At 47.1% G+C, this 14420-nt stretch overlaps 1 protein-coding gene across 3 annotated transcripts; it reads right to left on the reverse strand.

The window, feature by feature from the left end:
- Positions 1-675: 675 nt before the first annotated feature.
- On the reverse strand, positions 676-3220 carry LOC112269423. 3 transcript variants are annotated; one of them, XM_024456150.1, is made up of 2 exons: positions 1835-3220; positions 676-1531 (listed from the first exon to the last, which is right to left on the reverse strand). In XM_024456150.1, the coding sequence occupies exons 1-2, from the start codon at positions 2246-2248 to the stop codon at positions 1007-1009; spliced, it is 939 nt and encodes a 312-aa protein (XP_024311918.1). In that variant the 5' UTR covers positions 2249-3220; the 3' UTR covers positions 676-1006. The 3 variants fall into 3 exon arrangements, with proteins under 3 accessions (XP_024311918.1, XP_024311917.1, XP_024311916.1); XM_024456149.1 differs by having other exon boundaries at positions 676-1546; XM_024456148.1 differs by having other exon boundaries at positions 676-1549.
- Positions 3221-14420: the final 11200 nt, after the last annotated feature.

Raw genomic sequence — 14420 nt, forward strand, 5'->3', positions numbered from 1 at the left:
TCCTGCTCAGTTCTCAGTTCTCACATTCTGGCGGCATCCACGTACTGCAGCAGTGCAGCAGCAACTGCAGCCTGCAGCACGCACACCGGCACACGGCTTGCCGCCCGCTTGGCCTGCGGCCGCCGGCCAACGCACACCGAGCATGACTGCTGTCTGCTGGCTTGCCCTGTTGCTTTGAGTCTTTGTGAGTTCTGAATTTTTGCGATGTTCTCATAATTGAAATGTTGCATTAATTGATTCAATGCATTATGAATTTCTGATTAGATAACCATGGGAAAGAACAGAAGATGCATTCATTTTTAAAAGAAAAGGAGATGAAGAAATTTTATCTTCTCTGATTTAGATAACAATGGGGAAACAACCTTCCAGACAGGTTGCTGCTACAAGTAGAAGGAGAAATGGCATAAAAAATGGTTTTGAAGAAATAATTGCAGATTTCGAAGCTAGGAAGAGCAGAAGAGCAGTTCTCTAATTATTCATCCTATTAGTTATCTTTTGGTCATTAGATGTGTTTTTTTTTCGAAACACCAAAATTTATCTGTCTACCATAACCAGATAGATGTGAACTAGGTATTTTTATGAACAAGATAAATATATTATCATGGCATTGCCCTCAAATTATCTCTTATATCTATCACTTGTCATTTTTTCGTGCATAGGCTGTTTTGATATGGAATCGCCCCCTCTTATGTTTAGCTCACGCTCCGCCACTGATGGGTAACCAAGGAACACAACTGGAAGAACCATAAAACTGGAGTAAACAGGCTGAAGCAGTGGCGCAATCGAAGAAACAAAAATATAGCCGAACACGATTGTCTTTGCTTTGTAGAAAGGCCTGCATAAGCCGCAGGAAGTCTGGAACAAAGACGGAGGCCGCACACAATGCTGGCAGACACGACGACTAACGCGAAAAATACGACGACTAACACGAAGCATTACATGAAGAAGCATGCGCATTGGAAACAGGCCGCACACTACGCACGCAGGAGACAGACACTTGCTTGAATCAGACATCGACGACTGGAGCAGCACCTAGGAGAAGGGTTTCTTTGGCCTTCCCCTTCCCCTTTCCTTTCTTTTTCTGCATCTTTTTCTTGATCAATACAACCAGCTTGTCGATGGCGAGGATTGCAGCTTCAGTGAGTGGCTCTGGACCTTGGAACATCTTGACGAAGAGAGACTTGGCAGCATCATCGAAGTCCTCGCCATCAGAAATGATGCCGAGCCCGCGCGCGAGGAATTCTTGAGCCTTCAGTTCCAGCGCGCCAGCCCCCTTTGGATTTTTGGAGAGGCGCGCGCTGCGACGGACAATGGAGTTCTCTTGCATGTTCTGTTGGGCAGGGTCGTTGGCGATGTTCTGCTGGAGTTGGCGCTTGCTTGTAGCAGACTTTGCCGGCGTTGGGAGGAGATGCCGAGGTCGTGGCTGCGCGATGTTGTCCAGGAACTCTTGCAGAGTGCAGCTACCATCAGCAACCTGTACTTCCGACCCTTGGGCGAGTTCCACGGAGCCTTCAGCTGCAGTATTTGTGTCCTGCACAACCAGAACCTGCTGAGAAACAGGGGCAGCATCAAGAGCAGCCATGTTAGAATCTGATGAAACATGGCGCAGCTGGAGGCAGGCTTCAGCGATCATGGAGTCCGAGCTGTCGATGGGTGCACATTCGGGAGCAGGAGAAGGCGGAGCCCATGCAGGAAGATCAGCAAAACAGGGCGGCGGAGGCGGCAAAGCAGGCGAAGGCGGGACCTGGGAACTTGCAGCAGGAGGAGGCGGGCTGCGAGAGCGATGGCGAGCTGCAGCATGCACAGGACTTGAAGCACACCTAACACGCCATACCTTTTTTTGTAGGAGAAGTCGTTGTAGCTCGCTTCTTGCCGTTGTAGCGCCGGCGTAGAGGACCAGACCCAGTGCAGTTCGCGCCCAGTGCCATATCATCATAGGCAGGGTGCCTCCCGCGGGAGTCCTTGCGGCGATATGGCTCGTGGCGGCCGCTCTTGCTCCTGGACAGCCAGCCACGGTGCCAGGACTTGTCCTTGCGGCCATCACCGCGACCACGGCGTCCCTCTTCTTCATCGTCGTCGTGGTCGCGCTTGGAGAAGGAGTCGCGACCGCCTTGCTCACTGCAGTACCGTCGCCTGCTGCTGGAACCGTCAGAGCCACCAAGCTTCCAGTGCATCTTGACGGGTTCCCCCGACCCGTGCGGAGAGGTCGATGTACTGGTCGAGGTGCACAGTAAGCCTGCAGCAGCATCCGCGCCTGGGTTCACGCCTCGGAAGGGGTTGACGTAGTGAGACGGCGTAGGATGCAGGGGTTCCGTCGGCAGGGGCCGTGTTGGTGAGCCACATGGCCTTGGCGATGGCGAAAGGGTCCGAGGTCGAGACCCACACGTTGAAGGTAGAAGTGTTCTCACGGCGCACTGAACTCGGCTCAATGAAGTCCAGTGCACACTGCACAGTGAGGCCCGATGATCTTCTCAGCAGCTTCTCTCACCCATGCATTGACAGGTAAGTTCTCAATGCAAAGACGAGCACGAAAAGGCATGTCAACCTCCTCTGTGTGCCTGTCCGCGCTCCATGGAGCCACGCGGAAGTGGCGCCCACCACATCTGAAGCCTGCCTGGCAGCAGCCGCCTCAGCCAAGCTGGGGTCGGTGAAGAAAACCAGCCAGTCCTCCGGAGCGTGCTCGGAGACCTGAATCTGATGGGAATGCACTCCGAACTCCGCCTTGAAAGCTTCGATGACGTGGTAGAGCTCCGTGCGTGGCCGGTTCTCGCCCAGCCAGACCACCACGGCATGGCTGATGAAAGCACGCTCTCCTTCCAGCATATCCTGAGTAGCAGCCATAGCGCAGTGGTCCAACTCCGGCCTGTCTTCATGCCTCCCACGACGATTGCCGGACGAAGACATGACGACGTCGGCGTAGCTTCTTCTTGTCGCGGAGCTTAGCAGAAAGTGGAGGAGACAACACAAGGGCTGTGGCATTGGAGTTTTGGGACAGCTACGGGCAAGGTGCCCGAAGCTTTTGCAGTTCCAGCATCTGACTGGCTCCCTGCAATTGTTGACGAGGTGTTTGTTGCTAAGGCACCGGAAGCACAGCCCCTTCATCCTCTTCAAATAGGCAATCTTCCTATGGCAAGTTGCGCTAGAATCAAATGCTATATGTAAGGAGAACATCAACAGCTTTGTACATTGTTATCTTGTTGTTGGCGTTGCAGAGACATGAGTTAAGTGTAAGTTGTTTATGGATTAATAATATTATAGTATACGATGACAAGGCAGTTGGCCCAGTTTACATATAAAAATGTTTGGTCAAACTGGCACTAGGATTTGGCCCAAGCAGGCCAGGTTGGCACTAGGATTTGGCCAAGCAGGCCAGGTTGGCAGATTTGGAATGTCCGGTCAAAGCAAGCAGCAGGTTATGAATTCATACCCGTTTGCCACCGAGAATAATATTTAACTCACTAGTAGAGGTATTGCGCCAATGTTTTGTTTCAGAGCCTAAAAATGACAGCAACAATGTAATTCTATCAAGGCATCTCCAGCGGGAAGACCCATTTAGCGCGGACTGTTCCGGTGGGGCCCTCATGGCAGACGACCATGGGGTCGCCGCTTCTATCTCCGGTGGGGCCCTCATGGCAGACGGCCATGGTGTCGCCGCCTCTCTCTCCCGGGTCCACTATGGGGAGGTCGACTCCATCACTAGAGGAGGTGATCTTGTTCGGAGGGATTCCGGATGTCGCAATGGCTGGTGTTCGATCCAGTGCGCGCATTCATGCTCAGACGGATGCGGACGCTTCTCAGCTGGACCGTGCGACTCGTCGTGCCCAGTTTCGCGATGCTCCTCCCTTTCCAGGTACCACTGCGAGTTCCCTCTCTTTTACTGCTATTCCTAATTATGAGATTATTGCAAGAGCTACTAGATTAGGAATTTCTTTTGGGGAGTCCGTTGACCAACAAGACAGTCTGTTAATTTACTTAAGTCAACTGAATTTGAACGGGCGGCTACTGTTCTTAGAAAAGAATTGGGCCATGTGGTGATGCTGATGGAGACCCGCATTCGTTGTTGGTCTCCAATCTCTTGGATCTTTGTGTGTATTTTGATGAGGATACTCTCGGGGAGCCACGGGATCATACGGATACGGCTCCTGCTGGTATTCAAAAGCGACGTCGTAAGAAAAGACTTGCGATCTCTCTGCGGTCCGACGAAGTACGCGAGTGCGTAAACAACGGAATTATTCCTAATGAAAGGTCTATTTTGGAATTGTGAGGGGATTCGTGACCCTGCCAAGCACCGACTTATTCAGGAGACCATCCGAGAGCATAGATTAGATTTTATTGCTTTATTTGAGACAGGTCGTTCGAATTTTGCTAGTCCTTTTTTGAAACACCTGGCAGGCGGTTTGGACTATGTGTGGTATGTGTTATTGCCTCATAGTCGCTCTAGTGGTATCTTAGTTGGTTTTAACATAGTTAATCTCCAGGTCAAACGAGTTGATTCGGGAGATTATTGTGTTAAGTTTCACCTTCTCTCCAAATATGATGGCTTTGAGTGGGTCTTGGTCCCGGTCTACGGGTCAGCCCAAGATATTCATAAACCTAATTTTTTGGCGGAGCTTGTCAGGATGTGTGAGTCCGAACCTTTACCCATGGTGGTTGGTGGTGATTTTAATATTATTCGTCGTCAGGAGAAGAAAAATAATGATAACTTTAATGCCCGCTGGACTTTTATTTTCAATGCTATTATTGAGAGCCTGGACTTGAGAGAAATAGTTCTCTCAGGTCATCAATATACTTGGGCGAGTCGTCGGGACACTCCAACACATGAGAAGTTGGACCATGTGTTGACTAGCATTGATTGGGAGCAAAAGTTTCCCTTGGTGACGGTTCAGGCTCTTACTCGCTGAGGCTCGGATCATAATCCCCTCTTCTTGATTCTGGTGATCAGGCCCACCTTGGTAATAAAGCTCAATTTTTGTTTGAGTTATCTTGGTTGCGTTAGGAGGGATTCTACGAGATTATTGTAATCGAATGGGCCGTGTGTCGTGGCCGTTCTTCACCCATCGAGCGCTGGCAGAATAAGATTAGACATCTTCGTCGCTTCCTTCGTGGTTGGGCGAAGAATCAAAGTGGGCATTATAAGAAAGAGCGTGATCGTCTGCTCCTTTTTATTTACACCCTTGACATCAAAGCTGAATCATCTCCGCTCTCTGTGGCTGAGAGGGATGCGCTATGCGCGGCTAATGATTTTGTGTCCAAGCTGCGTCGGGATGAGCAATCCAAGCGGGCGCAACTGGCAAAAGTCAAGTATATCCAGGAGGATGGAAACAATACAAAAATAATTCAACTTATTGCTAATGGCAAGCATAGAAAGAAAAAAATCTTCCAACTAGAACATGATGAAGGTACTATTGTAGGGCAAGATAACCTTCGCGTTTATATCACAGAGTATTACAAGAAACTTTTTGGGACACCTGTCCCGAATTCTTTCTCGCTTGTGGAAGATAATTTGCAGGGAATCCCACAGGTTTCACCGGCTGAAAATAAAATCCTTGTACATGATGCGATTTTTCAGATGGAGCATAACAAGGCTCCTGGACCTGATGGCTTTCCTGCTGAGTTCTATCAGGTTTTTTGGGATGTTTTAAAGGTTGACTTGATGGCCCTGTTTGTTCAGCTTCAACATGTGATGAGGACATCCCACATGTTGATACACCCACAGCACCTACAGTCACATTACAAGGACCTATCACAAGAGCTCGCGCACGCCAACTTAATTATCAGGTACTTTCGTTTCTTGAAACGATTCTTCACATACATGAGAATATGATGCTGCCTAAATCAGATGTATTTCTCACACTTAGGAATGATGGACCTAGCATGGATAGGGACAAGCATTGGAGCATGATCACGCATGGAGATGAAGGCAGCAAGCGTGTGAGGACTGACGATGGTGCCGCAACGGGAGATTTCAGAATGTTGAAGCCACCATAATGAGAGATGAAGACGTGGGCGAAATATAGAGCTTTTCCCTTCATATTTCGTCCACATAATTATATGGTGCTGCGTCACCTTTTAAGTTTGGGCTAGGCCCATGTAATTTTCGTCCACATACATGGGCTGAACTTTTGGAGTCCGTATAGGTGAAGGAAACCAACCTAGAGTGGGTTTCGGCCTCCTTTCCCAAGGCTGGCCGCATACCCCTCTAGTCCTCCATATATACCCCCGTTAGGTCTTCGTTTAGACTCGGATTTTGTTTAGTTTGAGACTTAGCTATTCGCTACTCTTCGCCATAGGCACAAGTGTCAAATCGACCTTCTGTACTACATGCTTGCAGAATCCCATCAATAAAGCTTCACCTTTATTCGCAGTATCTTGATTGCATCTATAGTTCTTGCTTGTTCTTCAGTTGCATGCAGGGATTGATCCTTCGTGATCAGGTTGATCTAGCTCCGACGTGGTCAATAACCTCAGAAGTTGGTGTAGCGATCGCTAAGGCGCAACGTCTCGCACGTTTGTAGCCGGTTCGTCAACGTCGACATCCACCCAAAAATCGATAGCTACCGTCTCATCGAAAGATCGGGCACCTTTCCCCTATCAAGTGGTATCAGATTTCAGGTTGCTCGGTGAGATCTTACTGTTTTCCTAGCTTAGTTGCATCTGATTTATTCCTACAGTCCACGAAAAAGCCAAAAAAAAAATTAGGGTTAGATCTTGTCCTACAAACAATTTCAAGCCTTTGCATCTTATCTTTCAGTACGTGCATTGTAGAATTTTAGTCTGCATCGTCGTGTTGAGTGTTGGTTTTAGAGTCTAGACCTTTAGAGTTTCGAGTTCTGTTCATAGCCGTCACGCCGCCGTCACACCGCCTCGCCTCGCTCGCCGATCTTCCACGCCACCACATATCCCTAACCGTATCAATTTCGGTTCCACTTACCTTCTGCCACCAATTCCGCCACCACATATCCTTAACCGTATCAATTTCGGTTCCACTTACCATCTTCCGCCACCAATTCCGCCACCACATATCCATATCCGTATCATTGTCGATTTCACATACCGTATCAAATCAGGTTTATTTTGTTTTCCTTTTTAGAGTTTGCTTCCCGTACGAAGAGATCTCGATCCGATCTGTAAGTTGATATAAGTCCGGAAAGTTTCGGCCGCAAGGAAAGAGGAGGGGAGTAAAAAAAAAAGAGTCTGGAATCATCTCTGAAAAAAAATTTAGCATACACTATTTTTATACTTCCGGGATCGTTTTTAGCTAACCGCCATCATAGCAGAAATTTTGAGACGTCTGCACGCTTTCCAGAGCAGCTTTTTGCAGTTTCAGTTTTTGGCCACACATATTTTCGAGGCTATCTAGGTTTTAGACCTTGCTTCTCGTTTTGAGTCACGTTCCATCATAGTGAGTTTTCGTATATATCTGTCTGTTTCCTAGCACTGTACCTGTTGCTTTTGGTGTCGTGGCGTAACTCCCAGGTGTTCTAGGCTCGCGTCTCTAGCACGGTATTGCCTAGGGCCAGCACGGTACCGTCGTTGAGCTATTATTCAACTTGTGGCATTACTGTTTTGAATTGTTGCTACAGATATTAGGATACAGCCACCCAGAGCTCCACATATTCCTACACCGTGCGTTGACACCGCCTGGCAATCGCTTTATTCAATCTTCCTGAGGTTTAATCACAACGGTTGCTAGTCACCACCTGCTGCAGGGTAAGAACGGGTAAGAATCTTGGTTTGCTTGACAGATTACGCGTTCTCCACCACTTGCCCGAAGCATATACACCCATATTGCTGTGCTTTTTGAATACTAATCATGACAGGTGGGGAGGAGACTTCAGAACCAACAAGCGCCGAAGTACAGGCGAACTTCACCAAGCTTTTGGACGATCACATGCAGGACGTCGACAAACGCTTTAATGATACGATGGAACACCTTGAGGGCCTCGAAACATCTTTCACCGACAAGCTCGACGCCAAATTCCGGGAGTTGATGGCGCGCTTGCCACAACCTACCGCCACTCGGGCTCCCCCTCTCCACGCATTCGCTGGGCGGGCACAGCGTGTTCCCGTTCACCAAGGTCAAACCTCGGCTGCTGCTGCTCGTGAGGAGCAACATGAGGAGTCTTACGGGGACGACGAGTCCGAGGGCGAGCGAGAGGATGAGGGGGAAGTTCTACAATGGTAGATATAATCCTGATGCATACCTTTCATGGGAATTAGAAGTACAACAATGTTTTACATGCTTAAATTATCCAGAGGATAGACGTGTTAGTGCTGCTACTTGTGAGTTCACTAGTTTTGCTTCCATCTGGTGGACTGAATATTGTCGTGTTAATTATGCTAATCCAGTCACTACATGGGATGCTTTGAAACGGGCCATGCGAACTCGTTTTGTGCCACCATCATATCAGCGTACCTTGCTCAACAAATTAACACGTTTAGATCAGGGCAAACATTCTGTAGAAGAGTACTATCAAGAATTACAAACTGGTATGATGCGTTGTGGCATAGTGGAAGATAATGAAGCTTTACTTGCATGATTTTTCGGCGGGTTAAATAAGGAGATTCAGACCATTCTTCGATATAAGTCATACCATACTATAACTCGTTTGTTCCACCTTGCTTGCAATGCTGAATGTGAAGTGCAGGATCGGAGAGAGGCGACCAGAACTAACTTTTCTACAGGGAATTCTAATTCTTGGAGAACATCGCCTTCTTCGTCACGGGCTGCTGCACCATCCACTTCCACTTCCACACCCACGCGAGCTACAACTACTACATCGCCTCATGTTGCCGCCAAGCGTGCCTCCGTTGGACCCGCACCAAGTTCTTCTTCCTCCATGGCGTCTACGGGCAAAACCAGCCAGATTCAATGCCGCAAATGCAGCGGGCTTGGCCACTTTGTGCGTGATTGCCCCTCCCCTCGTGTGATGATCGCTCTTGAGGACGGTGGTTATGATTCCGCCAGTGATTATGATGAGGACACTTTAGCTCTTCTTGCACATGAGGAGCAATGCGCTGCAGCAAACAAGGAGCACGATTCCCACTTTATGGCTGCCGAAGATGCTGAGAAATACCCAAGCTTAATTGCACAGCGAGTTTTGAGTGCACAAGTGACGAAGGCCTGAACCAAATCAGCGCCATAATTTGTTCCATACCAAGGGTGTGGTAAAAGATCGATGTGTTCGCATTATTATTGGTGTGGTAAAAGATCGATGTGTTCGCATTATTATTGATGGTGGGAGCTGTAATAATTTGGCGAGTATGGAGATGGTGGAGAAGCTTTCTCTCACGACACGACTCCACCCTCGTCCGTACCACATTCAATGGTTTAACAACAGCGGCAAAGTTAAGGTAACACGTACTGCTCGTCTGCATTTTACTATTGCCGCATATGCTGATTATGTTGAGTGTGATGTTGTACCTATGCAAGCATGTGCTCTTTTACTTGGTAGACCATGGCAATTTGACACAAATTCTGTACACCATGGTAGCACAAACCAATACTCTCTTGTTCATAATGATAAGCCAATTGTGCTACTTCCTATGTCTCCTGAAAGTATTTTAAAAGATGATCTTGCTAGAGCTAGTAGAGCACATAATGAGGAGAAAACGTTGAGTGAAAATCAGATGGTTGCTAAGGAACTTATGCCTTCTAAAAGTACTTCCAAATCTGCACCTAAACATGCTAATGAAATTCGTTTGAAGAGTACTTGCTTGCTTGCTAGCAAATCTGATATTTCTGAAATTGATGTGAGTACTACCACATGTTATGCTATTGTTTGCACAGAGGTCCTGTTTTCATTCGAGGAGATGCCTCCCTCTTTGCCACCTGCTGTTGCTAACATTTTGCAGGAGTTTGTGGATGTTTTTCCACAAGATGTACCTCCGGGACTGCCACCTATTCGCGGAATCGAGCATCAAATTGACTTAATTCCTGGAGCATCGCTGCCCAACCGTGCGCCCTATCGTACCAACCCGGAGGAAACCAAAGAAATTCAGCGCCAAATTCAAGCACTACTCGACAAATGTCACATTCGTGAGTCTCTTAGCCCTTGTGCTGTACCTATTATTTTGGTTCCAAAGAAAGATGGTTCATCACGCATGTGTACTGATTGTCGCGCTATCAATAATATTACCATTCGTTACCGTCATCCTATACCACGATTAGATGATATGCTAGATGAATTGAGTGGCTCCACCATATTCTCTAAAGTTGATTTGCGTAGTGGTTACCACCAGATTCGTATGAAGTTAGGAGATGAATAGAAAACAGCATTTAAAACAAAGTTCGGTTTATATGAGTGGTTAGTAATGCCTTTTGGTTTAACTAATGCTCCCAGCACATTCATGCGATTAATGAATGAAGTTTTACGTGCTTTTATTGGGCGTTTTGTGGTGGTATACTTTGATGATATTCTTATTTATAGCACATCGTTAGAGGAACATTTGGATCATTTACGTGCTGTTTTTAATGCTTTACGCGATGCACGTTTGTTTGGTAATCTCGAGGAGTGCACCTTCTGCACCGATCGAGTTGCTTTTCTTGGCTTTGTTGTGACAGCGCAGGGCATTGAAGTTGATCCTGCCAAGATTGAGGCCATTTCGAGTTGGCCTCCACCAAAAACGGTCACACAAGTGCGGAGTTTTCTTGGACTCGCGGGGTTCTATAGGCGCTTTGTCAAAGATTTAGGATCCATTGCTGCGCCGCTGAACGAGCTTACAAAGAAAGATGTTCCCTTTGTTTGGGGTGATGCACAACAAGACGCTTTCATGTTACTGAAAGACAGGTTAACTCATGCTCCTTTATTACAACTTCCTAATTTCAATAAGACATTTGAACTTGAATGTGATGCTAGTGGTATTGGATTGGGAGGTGTCTTGTTACAAGAGGGTAAACCTGTTGCATATTTTAGTGAAAAACTAAGTGGGCCAAGTCTGAATTATTCTACTTATGATAAAGAGTTATATGCACTGGTTTGGACATTAGAAACTTGGCAACATTATTTATGGCATAAAGAATTTGTTATACATTCTGATCATGAATCTTTGAAGCACATTCGTAGTCAAGCTAAGTTGAATAAGCGTCATGCAAAATGGGTTGAATTTATTGAATCTTTTCCTTATGTTATTAAACACAAAAAGGGTAAAGATAATGTTATTGCTAATGCTTTGTCACGCCGTTATACCATGTTATCTCAGCTTGATTTTCGCATTTTTGGATTGGAAACTATCAAACAACAATATGCGCATGATGTTGATTTTAAAGATGTATTGCAGAATTGTAAAGAAGGGAAAACTTGGAACAAATTCGTCCTCAATGATGGATTTGTGTTCCGTGCTAACAAACTATGTATTCAGGATAGTTCCGTTCGTCTTTTGTTGTTGCAGGAGGCGCATGGAGGAGGTTTAATGGGTCACTTTGGTGTGAAGATGAAGCGATCCCCCTTCACAAGGGTTCGATCTCTGTGCTTACTTGTGCTAGTCCCTGGATCGACTCACTAGCACACACAGTTCAAGATGTAATACCAAGATACAAAGGTCAAAAGTACTTTATTACATCGTATCATCCAGAACTTAAATTGTACTTACAAACTTGCATGACATCTTGGGCCAGCATAAACAAATAATGTTCAAAACCATGACAACAATGTATCATGAAACTGCAGCGGAAAAGTAGAGTAAAAGGGCCTCATCTACTCCCAGAGGAGAGAGCATGTTGGAATGTAAGCACATGACCCATGACAAAACGACAAGCCTCACTCATCGTCGGATCCACCTGCATTGTTAATTGCAGCCACTACGTGGTCAATACATTTGAATGTATTGGCAAGCTCTCTAGAGTTATAAAGGACCTACCAAGTACATGCATAGTTTGGCTAAGTGGGGTTTGGCTATTTTGCATAAAAGCATCATTATTCAAATCCTATCGTTTTTAGACAAATAGTTTTGAATTCTATTGGACACGGGGTAGAAACACCCATGCTCCTATTAACCTAGGCACATTGAGTAGAAACATCAATGCTCCTACCCAGTTCAAACCATTCATTTTATTAGGAAATTGGAATGAGTGAGACTTTTCTTACAGCTCCAATATCTAGTTGCTCATAATTGTCCGTAACCGGGGACACGGCTAAGTACTTAGTTTGACACTCTCGAGAGGTGGTACACTTTACCCACAAGAAATCGACGTGTTAATCCCTTGCTGTCCTCCAGGTGGAGTAGCAACGGCATCGATTACAGGAATTTTCAGAACATATTCCCCCAAACCACCTGAGGGACGCGCCCCCACCTACACTGCTACATACCGATGTCACCTCGGATCCAGGTTCATATTTCTTACATCCATCCTGGCAGAGCCCATAATACCATGTGGTTGTACTGGAAGCTACTAAACAGGAAACTAGTCCAGTCTCTGGTTATCCCGGGTGGCATCCCACATTGTGACGCAGGCGCTCCCCGAATCGCACGGGGAGACGACCATGGACGCTCCCGAATCACACGGAGAGACGACTCAGCGGGCCCCATAGAAATGGACCTAACGTCACGACATCCGAAAACTCAAAGCAGCCCACCCAGGATGGTTCATTGAATTACTTGTTTTGCCATACGCTAGGAAATTCATATTGTAATTCAATAGTATCACATTGTATTAATACCACCCTCGTATATTATCATAGCATAGCATTTTACTACTACGATGGCAATTGGTGGTAAGGTCATGACAAAGGGTATCATATACTACTAGGACAGATCATAGCTAGCATAGATACAATAATAATCCTGACAATGCAACTAATAAAATCTAGTGCATAATAAAATAATAGGATGATGGTCAAAGTGAACTTGCCTTGATAGTAGTTGGAGTTCAAACACTCGTCACAATCGCAAGGTTCGCTCTCCGAGACTACTATACAATCAACAAACATATACACACACATAAACACATAATACAAACATGACAAAAGAATATGTATGCCATGATGCGATGCAAAACATATGACATGGGTGGGTGGATTTTATTTGGGTGATCTACTGGTCCAAGGCATTGATAATTAGGCACATGCAATTAGGGTTTTTAAATGAATTGCAAAGCCTAGGGTTTAAACCCTAAAATGAGGTTTTATTAGCATCAGCCAAATAGATTAATTCAAAACATTTGTTTCTCTGTCCCATTGGACAGAGGACATTAAAACAAAATTTTGGGCACTGGTTTCATTCAAAAAGGACTTCTAAATAATTAGTTATGATTTAAATGGTATGAACCCTAATCTGTAATTTGAATGTGATTCAAGTATTCAAATTTAAATTTGGACAGTGCCAAAAGATTCTACACTTTCTAAGGATTCCAAAAAGGTGTGGATCATTAAATTTGGCCAAACAGATTTAAAGTTATGATCATTTGAAGTTACAGGGGCCTATCTGCAAAAGTGCCTTTTATTATTTCCGGGGGATTAAAATTACATTTTATTTTATAAAACCGGGTGCCACGTGGCGTTATCTTATTCATCGGTACCGGTTCGGTTTATAAAGAAATAAAATGTTCTAATCCCGACCGTTGATCAAGATCCAACGGCCGAGATCGAAGATGGGCTCACCGGAGCTAGGGTTTCGGCCGGGGGAGATTCCGGCGAGTGACGGGGTGCGGCGGCGGGCGGTTCCGGCGTCGGGGCGGCTCGGGGAGATCACGGGCGAGGGCGGTGCGGGGCGGCGAGGCCGGTGGCGCGGTCAGCGCGGCGCGGGGCGGTCGGGGCGACGCCAAGGTCGGCGCGAAGACGGCGGCGCGGGCGGCGGATTCCGGCGAAGCTCGGGGTGCGACGGGGCGGTGCTGCAGGGCACGGGAGCAAAGGCGGCGCGCGTCAAACGAAGCGCAAGGACGAGGGGCTCCAAAAATTTGAAAGCGCAGGAAAACTGGCTCACCGGCGAGGTCGGGGCGGCGCGGTGAATGGCGGCGGCGGCGGAGCTTTCCGGCGACGAATTAGGGCGGCCTGGCGGCGTGCGAGCGGGGGCGAGAAGAGGGAAAAAGAAGCGGGGAGGCGGAGCTTTATAATGACGCGGGCGGAGCACTTCGGGAAGGCCGAAATCGGCGGGGAGCGGTGATGGCGGCGGCGACTGCGCGCGGGTCGGGCGGCGTGACGCGCGGGGCTTTCCTCGCGGGGAAGAAGACCCTGACGCGTGGGTCCCACGCGTCAGCGGCAGCGGGCGCGCGCGCACGTGGCTGGGCCGGTCGGGTCGGCTCGGGCGCGGTCGGACCAGGCCGGTTCGGTCCGGTTTTCTATTTTTTTTCTTTTAGCCTTTTCTTTTTCTGCTTTTCTCATTTCTTTGATATCTTTTGAGTTTGAGCTCCAAATTGGCCCAAATAAAATCCAGAAAATTTGTAAAATCTTGTTCTATCAAGATACAACTTTTGGGAGTAGTTT

This window comes from Brachypodium distachyon, chromosome 5, assembly GCF_000005505.3.
Source record: "Brachypodium distachyon strain Bd21 chromosome 5, Brachypodium_distachyon_v3.0, whole genome shotgun sequence".
Classification (NCBI taxonomy): domain Eukaryota; kingdom Viridiplantae; phylum Streptophyta; class Magnoliopsida; order Poales; family Poaceae; genus Brachypodium; species Brachypodium distachyon.

Bases quoted from the DNA above. Each gene is read 5' to 3' on its own strand.
- LOC112269423 (XM_024456148.1), bottom strand. From the start codon at position 2,248: ATGCTGCTGCAGGCTTACTGTGCACCTCGACCAGTACATCGACCTCTC. The intron at 1,550-1,834 runs GTATGGCGTGTT...CCTGTTTCTCAG, and splicing joins GACTTCTCCTACAAAAAAAG to CAGGTTCTGGTTGTGCAGGA.